The following is a 24078-nucleotide window of genomic DNA, read 5'->3' on the forward strand; positions in this document are numbered from 1 at the left end:
AGTAGCATCAAGAATTGCTAAATGAGCGCGGCATATAACTTGTATGCATGTGGCGTGTAGGAATGCAGCAGGACTTGCATTAGCACACTTGCATCATTCGGGAAATGATGCACATCGATGATGGACGTACTTTGGCTGGTGAAAGCTATCATGGCGCGACAAGGCTTGAGACATGTGCCAGGCACATGGCCTTGACAGTTATAAGTTGGTTACACGGAAGTAGTGTTTGCTTTATGTGTTTCTAATTAAGGCTAGGAACTGCCTGTTTGTCTTTAGGAGAAAAGTTAGGCAAGTTGGCACGGTTGGCCAACTGCCTTGTGTAAAGTAAATATGTAACTGCCAGTCAGTTACTTGTGTATAGTTTTTGCAAGGCTATAAAAGTCTGATCTTGGATGGGTTGGGTGTCCAGAACAAGATGAGTTGGTGTAACCCTAAGCCTGCAGTAATAATAAGGCTTCGGCCAAGATTAAAGCTAAGTTCTGTTGCTGAATTTATCCCTTTGTTTGGCTTATTGTTTTATGCATTAAGCGGAGTGTGTGTGCTGGTTTATTGACCTGAATTGATTGTGACCAAGATTGAGGCTGAGTTGTTGCCTCGAATCAAAGAAGAGACAAAGAATTATCAGGCATGTGTGCGCCTGACTAAGCAAATCTGTGATAGGATCGTTCGTCGATATTGGATAGATGATAGAATCATCTATGCCAAAGGAGGAAGAATTTATGTACCCAATTCAGTTGGATTGAGAAGGGAACTCTTGCGAGAGATGCATTATTCCATTTGGGATGGTCATCCAGGCATGGAACAAACGCATGCTTTGATAGCTCATTCCTATTACTGGCCAAAGATGGACGAAGATGTTGAGTTGTATTTGAAGAAATGCTTAGTGTGTCAACTGGATAAGACGGAAAGAAGGAATGGAGCAGGATTACTACACATTTGCCCATTCCAGACAAGCCATGACAATGCTTTTCAATGGATTTATCAATGGGATACCGAAGGTGCAAGACTTTAGCTCGATAATGGTCGTCGTTGATCAATTTCCGAAGTATGCTACATTCATTCCATATCCCCATTCTTGTAATGCAGACGTTGCGGCGGATCTGTTCTTCAAGAATGTAGTGAAGTATTGGGGACTTCCTTAAGATATTGTCAGTGATAGAGACTCACGGTTTACAAGCAGGTTTTGGACTGCCTTGTTCGGATTGCTTGGGTCTGAGCTAAAGTTTTCTACTAGCAATCATCCCCAAACCGATGGTCATACGGAGAGGATAAATGCATTATTAGAAGAGTATTTGCATCATTTGTGACTGCAAGCCAGGAAAATTGGGTTTCATTGATGGACACGACCCAATTTTGTTACAATTTTCACAAGTTCATCAACGAAGTTGAGTCCTTTTGAGTTAACAACAAGACAACAACCATAAACCCCTCATGAGGTTCCAAAGGCTAAGAAGCAAGGATCATGTCCAGCAGAATATCGTTATGCAAGGTTTAAAATGGAGATGATTGAGCATGCGTGTGATAGTTTATCCAAGACAAGGAGAAGGATGAAGAAGTATGCTGATTTACGTCGTAGAGATGTGGAATTTGAGGTGTCAGATATGGTATTGTTGAATCTAACGCCCATATTTGGAAGAAGATTTCTAGCAAGACAGTGCATAAAGACCTAATTCCAAGATACGATGGTCATATTGAAGTGATAAAAAGAGTTGGAAAGGTGGCTTACAGACTCGTTTTGCCGGATTAATTGAAAGTGCATCCCACATTTCATGCCAGCTTCTTGAAAAGTACCATCCTGATTTGCTGGACACTTCAAGACAACAAGTGAAGCGTGCACCACCAGTAACCAGATCACAATTTGGAAACCAAGTAGCGTGTATACTTGACGATCGAGTTGAGGGGCAAAGAAAGAAGAATATGAGAAATTATTATTTGGTAAAGTGGCATGGTTTACCAGGCTCCGAAGCTTCTTGGTATAAGGATACTACATTGTGGCAATTTGAAGAATAAATCCAGGCTTACCTACAACAAAAAGTATCGAAGAGGGCGTCGGGTTCAGCTGGTGGGTGTTGTAGTCTTAAATTTTCGGTAAATACAGATTCGTTGCTCGGACTTGAATAGATTTAAAAACAAAAATATATAAAAAATTGTCACAGGATCAAGAGATACTAGGACTCAGGATTCCACCAATTCTTATACTCATGCGAATCAACTATTAATTCTAGACAATTATAGCTTATAATGATAACAAATATCGACTCTTTTCTTTGCCAAAACTAGATTTTGTAAAGTATTAGATGTAAATCATAAGCATGATGCATCAAGAGTTCCTAGACTAAGCATACATCATCAGATAAAATCACAAATAATCAAGAAAAATCATAAAACAACTCATAATAGTGCAAATAGTCATAAAGAATTAAATAGAATTACTCATGCATAAAGAATGGTTTCCTCCATCATCCCAGTAATGGGGTTTATCTACTCATAATAATCATGTTCTAAAAATAAATATTTGATGCTCAAAAAGTTGATTAAAAGAGTGAAAAGAATGAAAACAGTGATTCTGCGACCCACAGACGGCGTCCAGAAAAGAACGATAAAATACCACTGCTGTTGACGCTGCGAAAATAAGACTGCTGTTGACGCCTTCTTTTAAGACCCACGGCCGCTAGTCTTTCCACTATTCAAAGAACGACTGTCTTTGCAGGTGTGTTCTTCGTGTTCTTCGAGCTTTGTTAATGGCGCAGCAGCAGCAGGTACAATTCCTGCAACTCCTCCTGCGCCTCTCTGCTGGCCTCCCAATCGACCCCTAACTCTTGATAATCTTCTCTCACTTCTCTCCACCTCTTATATACTTCACAGCTCAAAGAAATCCCGATAGAATCTCTTTTTTCTTTCTTCCAAAGTCTCGGAAAATACTGCTCAAAGCTATTCGTACGCGTCTGTTAGCTATAAACTTTCCACCAAACTCTTATCAAGACTTGAACAGGACCTAGTACGTAACTATCCAGCGTAAAACTCTCACAAAATCTTTCATACAAATCCTTGAAACTGGACAGAACAATACGTATCCTGTTTGGACTTTGATCGCTTCTCCCAGCCATTCCAGCCCAAGTTGATCGATAAAATCACTTGCATACGGTCTGTTTAGTCTTACAGGCCTAGCCCAATTGATTTCAGGGATTTAATCTCCCTCAAAACTGCCCAGAAATCCAACAGCAAGTTATCAGACGTGAACTTTAGTTTTCCCGCCAAATTCCATTATTTGAACTTTGAATGTGGTGTCCCCTTAACCAGACTGGGAGTCCCTTTAGCATGTGCCTTGAAATGGGGTGCCCCTTAGTAATTAGGTTACCCCTTATCCAAAATCAAGGGTCCGTATAGCAAGTGTCCTCTGGGGCATTTTCCGCACTTTTTTCGGGGTTCCTCCGGGGTATTTCTGGGGTACTTCCGGTACACTTCTGGGGCGCTTCCGGCACTCTATCAACGGAGGTCCAAACGCCGCATTTTCAGCCAATTTCGCCGCAAATCCTTATTCTTCTAAAAACACCTACAAATAAATAAAATAACCAAATAAGTATAGAATCGAGCACTAACACTATATACAATTGAGATATATTAGACACATAAATGCGTCTATCAAATACCCCCAAACTTATTATTTGCTAGTCCTCGAGCAAATCAAAACTACAAAATAAAATCCTAACTCACTGTCGCAGGCATCGTCGATTGCATTTAGCGTATGCAATAAGCCTTTAAACCCCTAGGTGGCCCTAGTGGCCGAGTTATAGTCTCGGGAGGGCTTACTAGAGATATACCCACAAAACCTTTATACTCCAGACCCTAGCTATCTACAACGAACCTTGGAAGGCACTAAAGAATCTCCTTGGTTGGCATACTTATTGACTACAGGAAGAAGTACCCTGATGCGAAATTCCAATTGTTGTACACGAGTTTGCACTCAAGCATACTAAAATTCATATAAAGTGACAGAGCTCTACTCAGATAGTTGCACTATGGACATCATATTCGGAGTCAAACTAATCACATGGAAAGATTAAGAGATGGATATAGAAAAACATAGATGGTTTTGATGTTTACTAAGTGAACGGCGTTTCCCATATCTGTCTGAAGGCCTCCGCCAAAATGAACCTATCCTAATGGATTGGGATATTAGTCTGACTAATATCAACACACTGGCATATACAAGGGAACCAGTGGTCGATAACCTAACTCTAGGTCAACACAACTGGCATATACAAGGGTACCAGTGGTCGACTTTATTGAATTTATTCCTTTTGGTCAAATGGTCTGGTCTCAATTTTTTCACTTTTCTTCTTTTTTTTTTTTTTTCTTTTTTTTTTCAACTTTTTGGTAACTACCTTTTTTTTTTTTTTTTTTTTTGTATCTCAATCACTCTAATTCACCCTAGCATTGGTAACAACTTGAATCGTGAGCCCCACCTAATCACTTAGAGAAACATAATTTAAAAACAAAATAAAATAAAAATAGAAGTGAAAAGGACTCAACGAGATATGGTGAAACTATCATGTTATTTCTAACACCTGAGCTCTGTGCTTTTATGAATAGACTCTTCTAGATGTTTCCATATAATCAGATTGGTTCCTCAACTCCTACGATCAAAATGCTTCCATCCACTTAGATTGGTTAGTGTCATCCTAAATAAGCATAAATTTCTAGGCTCTGGAGTTTATTTATTCATACTGCAACTAAAAAGTTTCTCCCATACCCCCAAACTTAAACCTAACATTGTCCTCAATGTTCTAAAGATGAAATTAAAAGCATGAACAAGGAGAAACTGTTACCATTTGAAGTGAAAGAGTTACGGAAGGATATTACCTGGTTGCATGAGATTGGGTTACCTCCCAAGAAGTGTTAAGTTTAAAGTCTTCAGCCAGACTAAGAAAAGTATTAGTCAACTCGAACCGTATAACAGTAGCCGGAATAACTGTGGGTCTTTAACACCAAAAAGAGCTGACAAAAGGAAACTGCAGTGTACCAAGAAAATGTACAAGACTAGCATGCCCTTACCTAGTTTCCTGATTAAGATATCTATATCTAATTGTGGTTCAGGTTCAGGTTCTATAAAAGGGTCTAAATATATTTCTTTAGGCTGCAACTCCTCAAAATTGAGATCCGAATTATTAGGTCCTAGAGTCTGTAAATACTTAAATAAGAACTTAGAAGCATAAAATAATAACCTAAATAATTGAGGATCCTCTAAGTCAATCAGGTTTGACTTACATAATTGACCACAGTGAGAGTAGTGGTCATTCTTAAGAAAATGTGTCGATTCTAATATCCTAAAGTAATTAGGTTTAGTCTCAGAACTTAATAATTGACACATTTGAAATTTATACGTTCCCACAATTGTTTGAAAAATATTTGGTGGGAAAACAAAATCGATCTTAGTATCATAGCCTGGTCTAACCTCATCAACCAGAGGATGGTTTTCTAACAACTGAACTTCCTTATGGACATCACTAGGTTCAGGAAAACGAGTATGAAAGTAATCTTGTAAAATGGTTGCGGCATTGATGTCAAGTCCTAAGTGTGGGTACTTTCTGAGAGTTAAAGGTAAGGCACTAGGGAAGTGATAATCACCCCCAAACTTAGAGTTTTCAGTTTCTCAGACCTCTAATTATTTCTTGAATTTCCGTATCTTCAGAGTCCTTAAAATATTCAAGAGATTCTTCTAAGTTATTATCAGGTAGTGCATCTTTACTCATCTCTACGGGTCTATCTTCTTCTTCCAAGACTATTGTTTCTAAGTCGCTAGACTCTAAAACAGTATTTTCGAAATGAACCCGTTCCTCTAAACCACTATCGGCTTCGTAATCAAAAGGAAAAACTACATCGTCTAAAACGGTGGTATCCCTAATCAAATCCTCGTCCTTTTGAATAGGTGAATAATCATAAAAATTATTTGGATTTGAAGTAGAAATAATATAATCACTATAAAGCTCAATTGGATTACTAGATTCCTGATTACTATGCCTACATATTTCAGATTCTTCATCACTACTATCCTCATCATCATAATAGTACGAAGATGATTGAACCTTATCTAAATAAGTAGTGTTACCAATTATAACCTCGTTATCTTGATTATGTGAAAAATTATCTTCATTCTCAAGGGTATTATTGGATACACTATATTGGCAATTCAAGTTATTTCGAGCAATACTTTCGTTCGTCTCTAACTCAAGTCTACGTGTCGACTCAGCTATCCTCTCAAGGGTCTCTTCCAAAGAAAGTTCCCTTAGTGTAGGATCTAAGTTTTGAGTTAATCTATTGAGGATATCTTCTACAGACTCGGTTGTTGTTGCAGTTCTTTCGTCCATAACTACATTATTCACCTCATCTAATTTATACGTCGATTCAGCTAACTGACGTGATGACTCAGCTAAATTCCTGAGAGTCTCTTCTAGAGAAGGAATAGGAACTGAAGGATCATAATAAGGACTACTTTTCAATAGTTTGATTGTATCCTCTAAAGACGAAGAACTAGTATTATAATCTTCTTGCTCGTATGACTGATGCGCGTGCGGATAGTAATTGGGCTCACCATGGTATGAACCATAACCTTGAAAAGGTTGGCGTCCCCAGTCACTATTCTCACTATGGTCATAATACTGATGATGTCCATAATCAAATTCAGGTCGATATTCATTGTATTGGCTTCTATCATACCAGTTCGACATTCTTAATTGCAGGGGAATTCTACGCAATCACAAACAAGTCCGACTCGACCAAATCAAACCTATAGAATCTAGCAAACAAAAAGCATGATGGCTCCACTTAGATTGTTTTCTAGACCAGCTTTTATTCCTTCGAAAAGGAATTCGTTACAATTTGAGCACACCCCTCTGGAATCAATCCGAGCTAATGTAATTTGAATCGAGGCGAGGGAAGCTCAGTGGAGCTTTGATACCCAAGGCCTCACCCTATCACAAGGCGGCGCAGTCACGCATTCAACTCACAGAAACCATCATGAACTTTGAAATGTGCTTAAAGAGCAACCAATATTTTTCGAACGAGTTTCCTATTAAGCTCGTTACCCTATTGATCTCGTTCTATTCCAAATTTTATGCTTGGGTTCGCGTTAGGTTTCGTTTTCCTAAGGCGGGCAAGAAGGGAACGGTGATGAAATCCGAACCCTTATCTTTTTTAGGCCAGGCCTTGCCCTTTACTAGGAAAATAAAGACAGTCCGGTTCGTCCTCAAACAATTATCACCTTAAGGCAGACAGTAACCCGCTTGCAGGAGATTCGCGGGTGTTTCGATTGGACTTACCTCCCGTACCAGACGGGCGATGAACCGCTGAAGTCGACTCGGGCCACGAATCCTATGTCATGTACGAACCCGAGGGGCCGAGACGATATCGTAATCATCGTCCTTCCCTGCACACAGTTTATATAATTTTTTTTTCTTATAATACCCTTCCATAGGGTTAAAAAATAAAAATAAAAAATAATTGTCCAAAAGTCCAGAACAAAGTCCAAATAAAAAGTCCAAAAATTACAAAAAATTATGAAAAATAAAGCCTATTTACAAATTCTAAAAAAAATAAAAAAAATAAAAGCTTTATACAAAAAAAAATAATAAAAATTAAATCCTAAAAAAAATTATGTCTTTTTTTTTTCTTCTCTTTTAGCTTTTAGCTTTAAGCTTTAAGATTTTTGTTCCCAAGTCCTTAGTATTCCACTTCGAACCTGTAAATCAAAGACACAAAAAGAAACGTAAAAAGGAACAAATAATAAAAAAAAAAAAAATTAAACCTAAAAACAAATCTATTTACAAGTCCGCGTCGGCGGCGCCATTTTGTTGTAGTCTTAAATTTGCGGTAAATACGGATTCGTTGCTCGGACTTGAATAGATTTAAAAACAAAAATATATACAAAATTTTCACAGGATCAAGAGATACTAGGACTCAGGATTCCACCAATTCTTATACTCTAGACAATTATAGCTTATAATGATAACAAATATCGACTCTTTTCTTTGCCAAAACTAGATTTTGTAAAGTATTAGATGTAAATCATAAGCATGATGCATCAAGAGTTCCTAGACTAAGCATACATCATCAGATAAAATCACAAATAATCAAGAAAAATCATATAACAACTCATAATAGTGCAAATAGTCATAAAGAATTAAATAGAATTACTCATGCATAAAGAATGGTTTCCTCCATCATCCCAGTAATGGGGTTTATCTACTCATAATAATCATGTTCTAAAAATAAATATTTGATGCTCAAAAAGTTGATTAAAAGAGTGAAAAGAATGAAAACAGTGATTGTGCGACCCACAGACGGCGTCCAGAAAAGAACGATAAAATACCACTGCTGTTGACGCTGCGGAAATAAGACTGCTGTTGACGCCTTCTTTTAAGACCCACGGCCGCTAGTCTTTCCACTATTCAAATAACGACTGTCTTTGCAGTTGTGTTATTTGTGTTCTTCGAGCTTTGTTAATGGCAGCAGCAGCAGCAGGTACAATTCCTGCAACTCCTCCTGCGCCTCTCTGCTGGCCTCCCAATCGACCCCTAACTCTTGATAATCTTCTCTCACTTCTCTCCACCTCTTATATACTTCACAGCTCAAAGAAATCCCGATAGAATCTCTATTTTTTCTTTCTTCCAAAGTCTCGGAAAATACTGCTCAAAGCTATTCGTACGCGTCTGTTAGCTATAAACTTTCCACCAAACTCTTATCAAGACTTGAACAGGACCTAGTACGTAACTATCCAGCGTAAAACTCTCACAAAATCTTTCATACAAATCCTTGAAACTGGACAGAACAATACGTATCCTGTTTGGACTTTGATCGCTTCTCCCAGCCATTCCAGCCCAAGTTGATCGATAAAATCACTTGCATACGGTCTGTTTAGTCTTAACAGGCCTAGCCCAATTGATTTCAGGGATTTAATCTCCCTCAAAACTGCCCAGAAATCCAACAGCAAGTTATCAGACGTGAACTTTAGTTTTCCCGCCAAATTCCATTATTTGAACTTTGAATGTGGTGTCCCCTTAACCAGACTGGGAGTCCCTTTAGCATGTGCCTTGAAATGGGGTGCCCCTTAGTAATTAGGTTACCCCTTATCCAAAATAAAGGGTCCGTATAGCAAGTGTCCTCTGGGGCATTTTCCGCACTTTTTTCGGGGTTCCTCCAGGGTATTTCTGGGGTACTTCCGGTACACTTCTGGGGCGCTTCCGGCACTCTATCAATGGAGGTCCAAACGCCGCATTTTCAACCAATTTCGCCGCAAATCCTTATTCTTCTAAAAACACCTACAAATAAATAAAATAACCAAATAAGTATAGAATCGAGCACTAACACTGTATACAATTGAGATATATTAGACACATAAATGCGTCTATCAGTGGGGGAGGTCTATGACCAGGTGGTCAAAAGGCCTAGTAATTAATAATGCGCAAGAGTGGTGCATTATTATTTACAATATGGCACATGCCAGAGATGCGTGCCGCATCCAGTGTTGCAGCTAGGCAAAGGCATGTGCCAAACAGGGTTTGGACATGACCAAAAATGCGAGATTAGCATCAAGAAGTGTCAAATGAGTGTGGCATACAACCTGTATGTGTGTAGCATTCAGAAATGCAAGCAATATTTGCATTAGCACACTTTCATCATTGGGGAAATGATGCACAACGACGATGGTCGTACTTTGGCTGGTGAAAGCTATCATGGTGCGACATGGCTTAAGACAAGTGTCAGGCATATGGCCTTGACGGTTATAAGTTGGTTACACGGAAGTAGTGTTTGGTTTATTCCTTTCTAAGGCTAAGAATTGTCAGTTTGTCTTTAGGAGAAAAGTTAGACAAGTTGGCACGGTTGGCCAACTTCTGTAAAGTAAATTTGTAACTGCCAGTCAGTTATTTGTGTATAGCTTTTGTAAGGCTATAAATGCCTGATCTTGTGATGGGTTGGGTGTCCGGAACAAGAAGATTTGGTGTAACCCTAAGTGTGCAGTAATAATAAGGCTTCGGCCAAGATTAAAGCTAAGTTCTGTTGGTGCATTTATCCCTTTGTTTGTATTATTGTTTTATGCATTAGGCGGAGTATGTGTACTAGTTTATTGGCTTGAATTGATTGAGAGCAGAACCTCTGTTTAGTATGGGTTGAGAAGAGTTTTAGCCAAGAAGTGAAGAAATTGGCTAAGGGTGAATAGGCTGATACTGTGTTGTAGAGCATAGTGTCGTTGTATAAGTTGGTTGTTGCATTTGGATAGTTTGAACCCATGACACTTTTTACTAGTGTTTGTTGGCATGGTAATTTTCTAAGGTAAAGAATTATAAAGTGTCGACCAAACAGAACCTTAAAAGAGCCTTAAACCCATTTTATCACATAGGCAAAAAGTACCTCTTCTTATTCTACGGAGTCTTAACAAGTTAGGGCTTGAATACAGAAAAGAAGAGAAAAGGAGAGTTGGGGCTTGAACTCTCAAAAGGCATTTTCATACTACAGTTTCAGTTCTGATTGTTATATTTGGTGTTTTCTTTTTTCCCTATAAGCTTGTACATACATATGATTTTTTGGTGGTTAACTTTGCCTTTATTTTTTACGTATATCTGTGTGTATGATTAACTCGTCAACACATCATGTTCTTCCTATCTACCTCTCTAGATCTGTGTATTTGCATATGTTTTAATTCAACTCCATCGATCTTTACTTCTTATTCTATTGTAAATAAGGTTTTATAAGTCTTATTTACTCTTCCAACTTGTAGTGCATCATCGTTGGAACGCTTTTTATTCTCTCTAACTACTCTATGTTTTGTGAATATGATCTAATATTTCACTGAAGTAATGGGAAGACTATTCATAGAAAATCAACATCTTCAAATTGAGCGCGAAAACACCTTAAAAGCTGCAGACGGCAAGAGGCCTTTTGCATAAGTTGGTGATATTGACACTATTGGCAATTCACCTACATGTCCAGGATTGGCATCTAAAAAACTATCATCCAAGTATGATGATGCACGTCTTAAAGCAATTGAAGAAGCTAAAGATGATTACGATGTTAAACACGAGAAATTTATGAAAGCAGTAGCAAGATTGTATGAGAAAGCTAAAGCAAGAGAGGAACGGATGAAGGAAACAAATGTGAACCTGGACTCGACAGATGATGAATGCGAGGAATATGATGAACCTGGACTCGACATATGATGAGTGCGAGGAATATGATAATAAAAGTGAGGACGACCAGATATATAAAGACATATACAAGTTGAATGAAGCAAGTACAAAGGCGCTATTGAAGTATGTTTACATTCGTATGGAACCTTATAAAAGAAAACTACGTGTTTTTGAGGCTCTCGCAGAGGTAACTAGCAGTTGAGTAATAAACTTCTTTTTACTTCCATTTGTTGTTGGAATGTGAAATCTGTGTTGCCAGTTGGACGAGTCTTGATCTTGTTATCTGATAATTACTAACCTATGGTAATATAACATAGATCTAATTGGGTTTTGGAATGGATCAACAGTGACCAGGCAATTAAATTAGCATCATTTGTTGGAAACATTGGAAGTATATGTAGATGCATTGTGATTTCGGAGGACGTCGTTTTCAATCATAATATGAGTAAAATCATGCAAAAACATTGATTGTGTCATGAAAATATTCCCAGGAAGGATCCTAAAACAAGTACACGAGAATAAATTACGTTGCTAGCATAAATCACGTTATTGATTTCATAGTTGTAATGATCAAATCACCAATTACAAATCACAAATGGTCTTGGGACTAAATCTCAGAAAACTTGATTTTACTTTGATGATTCTTATGATTATATGGGGTTTGTATCATAATCTTTCATAAATTTGGCTTATATTTCAGAGATCATAAGGTACTCAGCCTAGGGATTAACGGGAGAGCAGATAGGCTTGCACCTTGATGGAAAACTGTTGAGGGATTACAAGGCACTTGTGGACTTTGTCTCTGACAAACGGTTGGGTTGGTCATCTTTAGGAGCAAAAGCTATATAACAAGAGTTTTATTTTTATGCATAATAAGTAGTACTGGAAACTTGGTTTTTTGATTAGGTAAAATATTTCCTTGGCATACTTTATTATAGATAAGAAGGTCAAAATTCATTACGTAAGAGAGTTTAATGCTGTTAGGCCTATTCCTATGCACATAGATAAAAGAAGATGTTTGACATACCAGGTGGCATGGAAAACGAGTTGCGCTACTATGGGGAAACCATTGAGAAACAAAGTTTCTATTGATCGTTATTATTGATAGCTCTGGCGATGTTATGAATATCGCTGGCGCCATCAAACCCATCGCACGATATAGATAATATTGCCAGCGATACTATGATTATCGATAAGTAGTTATTTTTCAATGGTTATTTCGCCCTGCTAGTTCCTATATATACGCCCTTGTACTTCTTCAAGTTACTTATACCTACTTCTACATATATTTCACCAATTTCTCTATCTCTATTCTCAATTTTAAGTTTCACAATCATCTATGGCGAGATCCAATGAAGAGAGGAATGTTATTATGAACCAGTTTAGATTATAGTAAGAAATGCATCATAGGAGGTTGCAAGAACTTGATGATGAGGAAGATGAAGATAATAAACTAATCGACACTTTGATGCTCGTACATAAGGGAAAAATACCTAGAGTTCCAGAGCCACAAGAAGTATTCTCAAGAAGATATATGTATCGAGGGAGGGAATTTTACCACCAGAAGCTGATGCATGTTTATTTTCTTACCAATTATGTGTACTTTGATCAAATTTTTCAAGGTCGATTCCGCATGCCTCGGCATCTGGTGAAAAATATTATTGAAGAGATTTGTCGAGTAGAACCTCAATTTAATTATCAGTTTGATGCATTGTATATTAGAAGTCATAGTCCTGAACAAAAATTTACTTCGGACCAGTGAATGCGAACGATGAGTACCTTCGTATGACTAAAGTAACTATATTCACTTACCTTTCATTGTTTTATGCAGTAATGATTAATCATTTTGGTCCAACATACTTACGAAAACCAATCGAAGAAGATGTTAGACAAATATTGAGGGAAAATGAAGAAAAGGGATTCCAGGAATGCTAGGTAGTCTTGATTGTATTCATTGGGTATGGAAAGGATTCCTTGTTTATTGGGTCGGTCAATATAAGGGTCATTATCCAAAACCAACCGTTATCCTTGAAGCTGCTGCTTCTTATGATTGTTGAATATGGCACGTTTTTTTTGGTCTTTTGGATTTACAAGATGATATTAATGTTTTGCACAAGTCGCCTATGTTTGAAAATTTGAAGTATGGATTTTGTCCCCAAGTCCGTTTTATGATCAGCGTCCATCAGTACACCCATAGGTATTATCTTGTGGATGTCATCAATACAAGATGGTCCACTTTGGTTCAATGTTACCGTTAGCCTCTTGCCGGTGCATTGGGCCATTCATACCGGCATTTTAACGACCGTCAAATGGAAGTGAGGAAGGATGTGGAACGTGCTTTTGGAATTTCGAAGTGGAAGTTCACTATCATTTGTGGTCCATAGCTTGGATTGAGTGTTCGTGAAATGCACAAGACCACGCTCACTTGCATAATTCTTCATAACATGATAATTCAGGAAACTGGTCGCGATAAGGAGTGGACTAACTATGAAGATGAAGATTTGAAGCCTAAAATTCAACCTCAAAAATGCGTGCCTGCAAGAAATTATGCTCAAATGGATAATTATATTCAAAACCAGAATTTGTATGACAGTTTAAGAGATGATCTGAGAGTGAATCTTCCGCCAGAGCATGGAAGCGCGGGTGGGCGTAATTATTAAGTTATGTATTTTAATTTAAGTATTAAGTGATGTATTTTACTAGAAATAACCTGTGCCGTAACGGTAAGGCATGAGACGATATAATTTTTGGTCATAATGATTTAAATAGATACTATAAACTATGATAAGGCTTATTTTGACCTATGAAAGCTTGTAGTTATGAAAATTTTAGATATTTGTCATCCAAATAATTATAAATTCGGTACTTCCTTGATTTGATATGTGATAAATGTATAAGTATTTGTTACATTACCCGAGTCTCCTAAATTATTGGTGGTGCACTTTCAGGAAAAAAAACTACCATATGTTTCCTCCTCCGTTTGAAGAACCTAATTGTAGCTTTGATAAGGACATAATTTGTGGATTCATTTACTACATATAGAATTTAAAAAAAAATTTACTCTCATTGTGATTTCATAAAACATGTAAAAATCTGGAATTTGGCAAGGTTTAAAATTTTAGTACTAACAAACCCGTTTGGGTTTAATATGAACTCATCTACTCTAGGATGCTTGCACGGTAATTATGACACCCAAAATTTTCTAAAAAGTTTCCACTAAACATTGAATACATGAGTTTGTCAAATAAAAACACTAGAACAGAAAAATGTACTCAACTGTAATCTTTGTGCATCTTTATTTCAGAAATACGGTTAATTTACACACTTGCTCAATATTAGACTCTATTAAAATTCACATGCATACACATTGTTGTTCAAATTTACTCTTGATGGTACCTTATCATATTTAACTGGTTCCCAAATAATTTTTTTCCTTCTTATGTTGATAAAGATTCGACAGTGCTATACTCCTCCCTCTTCTCCTCCCTCATGACGTGTCCCCTTACGTGGCAGTACATCTCAACAAAACCTTAAACCCCGTCATTTACATTTTCAAGGTCTATTCTTCCCTGTTTTTCATTCTCATCTCTTTAACCTTTTCATTTATTCACAGATTAACAATGGATCATCATACAAATTGGTGTTGCTATCGTACCTTAAGTTTTTAGGCAAGATGAAATTAATTGTAGGTGGAATCAAATGATCAAAAATAAAATAAAAAAATTAGGGAAATCAGTCATCATGCCATTTATGATTCTCTACATAAGATGATGTTACCTAATGTTTCTCCATTAATGATTCTTTTTCCATAAAGGGTGAATGAAGTGTGATATCAATTGAAAAATCATCACAGAAGACAAATCAATTGAAAGTGTGAATGAATTTCAAGCTAATTCTCATTTCGATAATCATCTACACTAAGGAGATCGAGAAAATCCCTGCTGCCATCAAATGATTCAAACCACCACCAATACTAGTTTTGTTTTGAATTCCAAATAAATAAAATTTCTTACAGGAGAATACATAGATGTGATTATCGATTAAAAGATTACTCCTTAATTTTTACTTTAAAATAATTTTCTTGACAATAAAGAATCAAGTATTAGAACCACCTCTAACAAAACCATAAACACCACCAATATTCAAACCTAATCCTTTTCTGATAAATGGGTTGAAAAAAATGTTCGTCAATTTTATTTTTTTCCTTCTATATTGTTTGGGGAAGAACCCTAGGATGCAGAGAGAGGATAGAGGAAAAGAAAGATAGAGATGCAAGACTTCGGTGAAAAGATGATGAGGTGGATTTAAAGTTTTCGTACAACTCATCTTTTTTTCTTAATAAAACACACCTTGCATTAACAAAGGAAAGAGTTACATATTACATTTAGGTTTACTTTCTAAATTAGAGAGTTTAGAAAAACTGGAAGGGAGAACCAAATACCCTTAAGACTATTCCTTCTAGCCTGACGTGCAAGCCGGTCTGCTAGAGGGTTATTCAACCGTTTTATATACACAACTTTGAAAGACACGTTACTAGAAAGTAAATTCCGACAATTCTCTAAAAGATCCACACTTCTCCAATCCACGCTAGAATTGCGGCCATTCACAAATTCCACCAGTTGGAGACAATCAGAAGCAAAAGTAACTTTGGATACTTTCATCTCTTCTGCCCAAGAGATACCAAAAATTAGAGCAGCAGCTTCAGCACCTACTGCATCTTGAATCCATCCAAAGTCATCTCTAGCGCTTCTTACTGTTCCTGCAACATCACACCAAATAACAACAATACCCATTTTAAACTCCTTGTAAGACCCATCCAGAAACATAATATGATCAACTTCAAACTTTGGAATTTTAACTTCACAAGAATAATTTGGAGAACAAAATTGCGGAGCAATGTAGGAACAAATCATTCTCTTGATATCCAATATGATCATGTTCAAATCTACATCAATATTCCTGAAAATCACATCACACCTCAATTTCCAGATACACCATAAAACAATAGCTCCAACACTAGGCCAGGAGACTTTATAGGGTGATATTCCCATATTGGTTTCATGTCAGTAAAGGAAGATATCATCAATCCAGACAAGATCTGTTTGAATAAGATGCTGGAGGGATAGACCAAACCAAATACGAGAGACCACGGAGCAATTTACAAATAAATGCATGATAGTTTCCTCATGAGTATGGCAAAGAGGGCAGTACACATCCACGTTAGGGTTATAGAACTGCAATAAGGTATTAACAGGGAGCATGTATGCAAAAATTTTCCACATAAAAAACTTTATTTTCGGTAAATAATCGATACCCCAAACTTTCCTCCAGAAAGCAGAGTCTTCAGAAGAAGCAGTATCATTCATGTAGATTCTACAAGCAGACTTAATAGTGAATGTACAACTCATCTGCCACATCAGACAGGGAGGAGAGTAGGGAGGTGAAGGGGGAGGAGAATAGAATTTCCGATAAAGATTATAATATTGTTTTTTCTTTATAGTTTGATGAAGGACGACAAATTTATTACTGACTATAAAATTAACTATACATATTTTCAACTCCAAGATATATAAATGATGGTCTTTATTTATTTATTTATTTATTTTTGTCACATTTAATGTTTTTTTATGATCATAATGATGAGAAAATATAATCAATGTATATTTATAATTGAAGGAGGAGGTTAAAATCTTACATCCGTCGGATGTCTTTGGCTGAGATGAGGCTGGGATGGTCAGATGCAACGTTTGTCTCTCAAAATGTTATCCGACCGTCCAAGCTCAAAAACCTCTTCTGTTTTATATTATAGATTTCAAGTTAATGAGCGAAACTTATCTAAGTAGACTGCAACAATATTTCAAATTAATGAACTTTTCATTTCAAACTAATATTAAATAGAATGCAATGATAACATATCAAATTAAAATGCAATACTTGAAATTAAAACTTAAATTAATACATCAATCATCTAGAGGTTCTACTACATCGAACTCATAATTGAACTCATCCTCATCATCATCACCACCACCAGGTTGGTTGTTAGTAAATCTAGCTTGTTGTTCAATCTGTACTTGAATCCTATCAAATTAGATTTGCCACAGATGTTTTTGCTGGGGGTTCATAATTGAAGTGTCAGCTTGAAGAATGTTATGCATGTCATAGTCAAACCTTCTTCTTCTTCTTTTGTTGAGAAAGACGACTTTTCTTACTCTCCCTGTTTTGAATTCCTATCAACTGCTCTTTGCTTCTCGACGGTCTTCTGATGTTTCATAAACTCCGTCATGTTAAATCTACTGAAACTTGCTCCCTCTTGAGCTAATTTTCTATCCAGTCTTGCATTGTTCCTCCCTGGAAGTTTTCTCTTACCATCATCATTATTGAGAACTAAGTTCACATTTGGGTTTCTTGGGGTATCTGGTAAAGAATTTGATGGACCTGCTGAAAATGGTGAAGATTTTGGTGTTGAGGGAGAAGAATTGTATGGTGACATTTCAGGTACTTGTTGATTAGATGCTAACAATTCTGGATTATATTTGTTCGATACCTTCAAAATATAATAACAACTTTCGAAAGAGAACTGTTTTCCATGTTTTCGCTGCCATTATGTACAAACCTGTCTTTCAACATCACTATCCACAAGGCCACTCTCACGGCCTCTCTTGGCTTGCATTATCAATCCAACATAAGAGGCTACTTCCCTGTTGATTGTAATGAAGCGTTCTGCCAACCCTTTTGCATCACGACAATTGATGTTTAAGGTTTGTGCTTCATATTTATGAAACATGGTGTTACCGGATGAGGAACTGATGAGTGATGATCAGACCAGCGAGCGACATCTTGAGTATCACTGATGCTGGAGTGACCAACCAGCGATATTTTGGCCATCTAGCGATAGACCATCTATCGCTCGGTGGAAAGTTTGTCGTGTATGCCTATATATAATATTTGACATGTAGGCATATATGTTTGGCACTTTGGGATACCCATAGTGGATGCATATATGGCAAAATATGATGTTTGACATGTGCATAGGAATAGGCCTTAGTGAGATGACTATTTTTGGTTATATGGCATGTATTGTGAAACGTGTGGACCTGCTTTATTTCTTTTGTCTCTATTGTTTTATTGTTTTGTCAGTTGTTCCAACTGCATCTTCCGATCAAAATTCACATTGCTGCAGATGCTGAAGTTGTTGTTAACTCCATTAATAGAACACAATGCTTGTTAGATGGGAAAATAGGAAGTTCATTAAGAGTCATAAAACTTATGTTAAACTCTTTTGCTTTGTCAAAGATTAGTTATGTGAGAAAAATTGGTAATCATGTCACAACTAACAAAGATTAGTTGTGAGAAGAATTGCTTTGTCAAAGATTAGTTATGTGAGAAGAATTGCTTTGTCAAAGATTAGTTATCTGATTCCATTTCAAAAAATGTGAGGAGAGATATGTTAGTTATTGAGGAATTCTGTAATGATTCCAAGCATATTGAAACTATGTTATTCAGGTATACTGAACCTGATAAATTTTAATGAATGAAATTCTCCAGTTATCTAAAAAAAAACTGCATCTTCCAATCCCTTTGAGGAGGTTACAGGCTGAGTCATGATGAAGATAGTACAAGGATAGTACAAGCTTCAGAGATGCAATAGGGTAGCTGCTGGTGTGAGGAACACAAACTGACAAAGATAATATCACAACTCACAAGTGGTTTTTAACATGATAATTCAACAGATCCAAGTATAACTGAGCTTATTACATCATGAACATGATGCCACGTCAATTTACTAGGTTTCTTTGCAAATTTCATATTACAAAATCAACTGAAACTAATACAATAACTAGTATTACAAGATTTTACACTGTTCCCTGGTCATCAAATTAGCAGGAAGGGAAGCAGAATAAAGAATGATTAGAATATCAAAGGATAGCTAGCTAAAGCTTTAACAACGCCGTGGTGCAAATTTATACATACATTGAGGAGATCAGCCATTTAACAAATTTATACATGCTAAGTGCTAACCTATTAGGTGGATGGAACCTCAGCACAGCCGAAGTTGTCAAAATGGGCTAACCTTGTGAGCCAATTTCAACATGAACTCAGGAACAAGACGTCTTCTTGGAGGAGCCACTGCATCTTTGGCAAGGGCGGCACTATCACCAGCATGAATGTATGAAAGTATGTCCTCAAACAATTCATCTTTACCACCTCTCATTGGATCCTGTATTAGGACAAGGACAGTGCACAAAAATTACATTGTGAAACCACGTTACTCCAAGATGTAAAAGAACTAGGATGTTATGGTAAGCAATATTAAATATCCTCCTGAAATCAAAACATACAACTTGTGGAGTCGTTATTCCTACCTGAAGAAACACGTCTGTGTGAGTTTTTCCTTCATACAAAATTAGTTCAGCTTGGGCTCCAACTCTCTGAAGTGCATCTACAAAAGTTTTACTGCAAGTAACATTTTAGCTGGTTGAGATCTAATTAAGGTATTTAAACTCCGTACAATCTTAGAATCTTTCCAATCATAGAAGAACTATTCAGATGGAGAAGCATACCTAGCATCACAAGGGATGGAATAGTCGCCAGTTCCATGGAAAAGGACAATAAGAGGTAAGAGCTGAACTGCACTTCTAATGCTCGGGTCCTGTACCCTAACTTCAGGTGAAAATCGTCTCAAAGATTGATCCCCTTCCATTATGCTGTAAATACACTTTAGGATCGTCAGTTTCATGATTTGATAATGTTCCAAACAGTTTGAGCATTTGATTTTAATTTTTATGTGTGCAGTACATGGAACACGCGTCTGCCACAAAATGAAAAAAAAAAAACATACCTAAGAAAGATTGAACGATACAGACCACGTTCATGAAAGTAATCAACTAACTTAAATAAGTCGTACCTGTTGCATTAAATTAGAAAACCTGTCATGCACTGAATTTTATTGAAGATCAAAAGAAAGTAAGAATGTAAAAGACACAAAATCTAAAATGTAAAACATTTACCCTCCCGATAAACCAAAATAAGCTTTTATTTGAGAGACACTCCAAGAAGTTTTATCTCCTTCCCCTAATTCTTTAGTAGCCTGTTCCAGAAGAGTACAAGCAGCAATATGCGCACCAGCGGATTGGCCCATCAAATAGATTCTACACGAACAAGAACAAGAAATTATTTAAGACCATAAATTCTTCCTTAATAATGATTCAATGAACAATAGGCAAATAGCTTCTGGTACCTGTTAGGGTCGCCTCCATAATCAGCAATGTTATTGCAAACGAATGAGATCCCTTCAGAAGCATCTTTCACCATATCACTCATGGTCCCCTGAGGAAAATTCCTGCACACCCATGTACCCAATATCAGATTGTCAAGTCCTCTCTAATATACAAAGTTGGAGTTGCAGACCCATAGATTATACTAGGTACAAGATACAGTCAGAATACAACATCACATTGCTTTAATGAAAAGAGAGATCACCTGTAGTCTATGCATGCCATAATAACACCTCTTTCAGATAGTTGTTGCCCTAAAAGAGAACCCCATGCTTTATACCTGTACCGAAAAATCTCAAAAGTAGCTTTAGATAATGCAAGAAAATGATATGATTTTAACAAGCAAAGGTTGCAGCATTTCAAGATTTTGGAATGGATAATATATCATGAGAAGTTGATCCATTTTCGAAGTTACTTATATATCACAGACACAAGAAATATGAAATAAACGCCCGCAATTTAACTTGTATTCATATTACAAACGTTAGAAATTACGTGATAATTTTCTAGTTATGTGCCTCTATGAGTAAAGAGAAGACCAAGTTATATTCCTTACCCGATAATCCAGGCTCCACCGGTTATGAATGCAACAACTGGCATAGGCCCATCATCAGTGTTTTCAGGTAAATAAAGATCAAGCCTGTAAAAGCACAAGCATGTAAGCTGCCTAGAGCAAAGAACCCATGAAATTGCATGGGGGATTCTAGTTTCTGTAATCAAATTCACGAGCAACTTTCTATATGATCTGGAACCGTCTGTACCTGTTCCTTGGCTGATCTCCATAAACTATACCTCTATGAACCTGTCTTGACCGATAATAATAATATCCAACTGCAAATAATATAAAAGATCAATTATAAACACTAACAGAAAGAGTGTAAGCCAGGAAATACTTAGTCCTAGATAAGTTTAATCAAAAAATCCTTCGACGGAGCTAACCTTGGATAAAACCTGGCACAAGTAGCATTGCATAACAGCCGAGGGCAAGAAACTTTGTGATCCATCTATAGCCTACCCTGAATGGAAAATAACTTAATACATAGCCAACTGAATTAAAAAAAAAATATTTAAAAAACATAGCCAACTGATTAAAAAAAAAATTATTTAAAAAAAAATCTGATTTACAACTTCATCCAGTACAGCATTAAAAAAGAAGAAGAAAATAGTGCCCAACTGCAAAGTCAAACTGAACCATTCTGAAGAGAGTAACCACCTTCTTCAGCGTTATATTTGAAGTTGACAACAAAAGCAGAACAAAGAACAAAAAAATAGGATATACCCGAAGCAAACCAATGATTGTCACGAGAAGAAACACATTACAGCCTGTTGTCAGGTCATTTGCTAGGTGATGACCTGATCTAAAAAGAAAAAACATAGCCAACTGCAAGCTAGTGGTCTATTTCTTCCTTTATAGATGTAAAGTTTATTTTCCTTCCAACAACTCAACATGTCCAAATTTTCTTTTAGCAATTATGGGATTCTACTTCTTTCTAGAGCTGACTTTGCTTCAAACTTCTCATATCAATTAACCAAAAGTGAGCCAAGATGAACATAAACCAATCAAGCATTATTACCACTTTTTTTATCTATCTCGAAAGCAAGCGTCATAAAAGCTAAGCTTTTTATTTCATAGGGAACGCTATAGGAATTTCAATGATCCAATTCTATGTACTAAATTCTGATTATCTTAGTTAAGGCAATGAAAGACATCCCCGTCATACTTCGTCGATTGTCTTAGCTAAGGCAATGAGAGACAGCTCCGTCATTAAATCTGAGCTTTTCATTTCATTGGAATCCCCAATAGGAAATTCAGTGATCCATTATATGTTCTGAATTCTTTTTGTCTTAGCTAAGGCAATGAAAGACAGCCGTCTCATTCTTCTATTTTCAGTACTTAAATCGACCTTCCCAAAGACAAAATTGAGTTCTTGCAATTCCCAAATCACCAATCTAGTGACTACCTAGGTTTTCATTTCAACAAAAATTAATTCTACAAGCGTAATAGCAGAACCATAAGCACATCATAATCAAAGAAATTTCAACATAACAATATACAATTCAATCAAAACATAATCAGAATGGTACCCCAGATAACGCAATAATTCGAATCCAAGACGAGTAATCAAGTAAGTCTCAGAAGCAGCATGTGTAACCTCTTGTGTAAGTGTTGATTGTTGTCTAGAAAAAGAAGGAAGACTATCATCACTAGAATTTCCACGCCTTCTCTTGTGTTTCTTCTTATTACTAATGAGATGGGTAATATGGGTATAACTTAATGCCCTAGATAAAAATGGCATCTTTTCTTTACTATTATCATCTTTATTAGATGATAAAGAAGATGATGATGAGGATGAAGATAACAAAAGACGACTATGCTGCTCATCATCAACATCATCACCATTCTCTGTTCTAAACAACATTGTTGGTGATGGCATAGTTATCGGAAGCATTTGAGATTGCATTTTTTTTTTTGTATAATGAATGAATTGAAAATAATCAAAGGGGTTGTGGAATAAACATCAATGAATCTGAAAAACGATTGAAACTTTTTACAATTCTTCAATCAAAAATGAGGACCCTTCTTTGGTTGTGGAACGGTGGTATTGGTTAACTCTGGATTTCGTTGTTTCGGACTGATTACCTATTTTGTTTTTGATGGGCAGCTGTTTGGAGGTATTATAGGACCAAGAATGTTTGGTCTAAGATCAGGTATATGAGCCAATCAAAAGATAGATTGATTTTTGGAGAAGCTGAAAACGGGGACTTTTATTACACATTCGACATGTGGGATTGATATTTTGGACAGTTTTAGGTTGCTTCCTTGTTGGTTCATTTAATGGTGCGGTGATGTTTTGGATTTTTTTTGGTTGCTAATGGGAAGGGGAGATTGATCCGAGAGAGTTTCAGGACTCGGAGAATTATGGAAAATGACTAAGCCTTATGGGCGTGTTTTTGACCTGTGAAAATTACAGGGAGATCCATTTTTCAGTTTTTCTCCATTGAGAAATCCATATCCAGAAAACTTCAGGCGCGCACCCATTTCATGTAAGAAAATTATTCTCAAATCCATAATTTATGAAATTCTGTTTCGCTCTTTCCCAAAGGAAAAAACTATTTCTTCAATTCGTTTTCTTCTTCTTCCCAAGTGTAAATCTTCATCAACGCTTGAATTATGATTCTTAGTGCTCACTCCCAATGGATCGGTGACGGTGTAATTAGGGTTTATAAGAGAGCTGCGGAATCCGTAAGGTTTTTAATCTCGATCTCTTGAAAAAAATTACATTTTTGATCCGATTGATGCAACTAAGTTTGGTGTTATGGGATTGTGATTCAATTTGAGGTTTTTATATGATTTTCTTTACTGATTCGAAGGTTTCTTTTGGTTTTCAAGTAATGGGTTTTGCTCATAGAGAAACAAAATTCTCTTTTCCTCAGCTTCTATCAAACCGATAAGGAGTCCATGGATAAACGGGGTTTGATGTTAATGGAAGTGGTTAGCAGAAGCAATTCTCGTTCATCTCTTTTTTATCTTAGAATTTGTGTTCAAGCTTCTCTTCCGAAATCAACAACAACAATTCTAGGTATTGAGAGTATTAATGGCTGAAATCAGTAAGGAAATA

General features: G+C 36.6%; 1 protein-coding gene across 1 annotated transcript; it reads right to left on the reverse strand.

The window, feature by feature from the left end:
* Positions 1-18887: 18887 nt before the first annotated feature.
* Positions 18888-23154, reverse strand: LOC113275661 (isoprenylcysteine alpha-carbonyl methylesterase ICME-like). The gene is made up of 11 exons (XM_026525203.1): positions 22544-23154; positions 21398-21474; positions 21220-21289; positions 21015-21098; positions 20664-20738; positions 20422-20523; positions 20192-20332; positions 20023-20088; positions 19745-19888; positions 19547-19637; positions 18888-19401 (listed from the first exon to the last, which is right to left on the reverse strand). The coding sequence occupies exons 1-11, from the start codon at positions 22918-22920 to the stop codon at positions 19240-19242; spliced, it is 1389 nt and encodes a 462-aa protein (XP_026380988.1). The 5' UTR covers positions 22921-23154; the 3' UTR covers positions 18888-19239.
* Positions 23155-24078: the final 924 nt, after the last annotated feature.

This window comes from Papaver somniferum, chromosome 4, assembly GCF_003573695.1.
Source record: "Papaver somniferum cultivar HN1 chromosome 4, ASM357369v1, whole genome shotgun sequence".
NCBI lineage: Eukaryota > Viridiplantae > Streptophyta > Magnoliopsida > Ranunculales > Papaveraceae > Papaver > Papaver somniferum.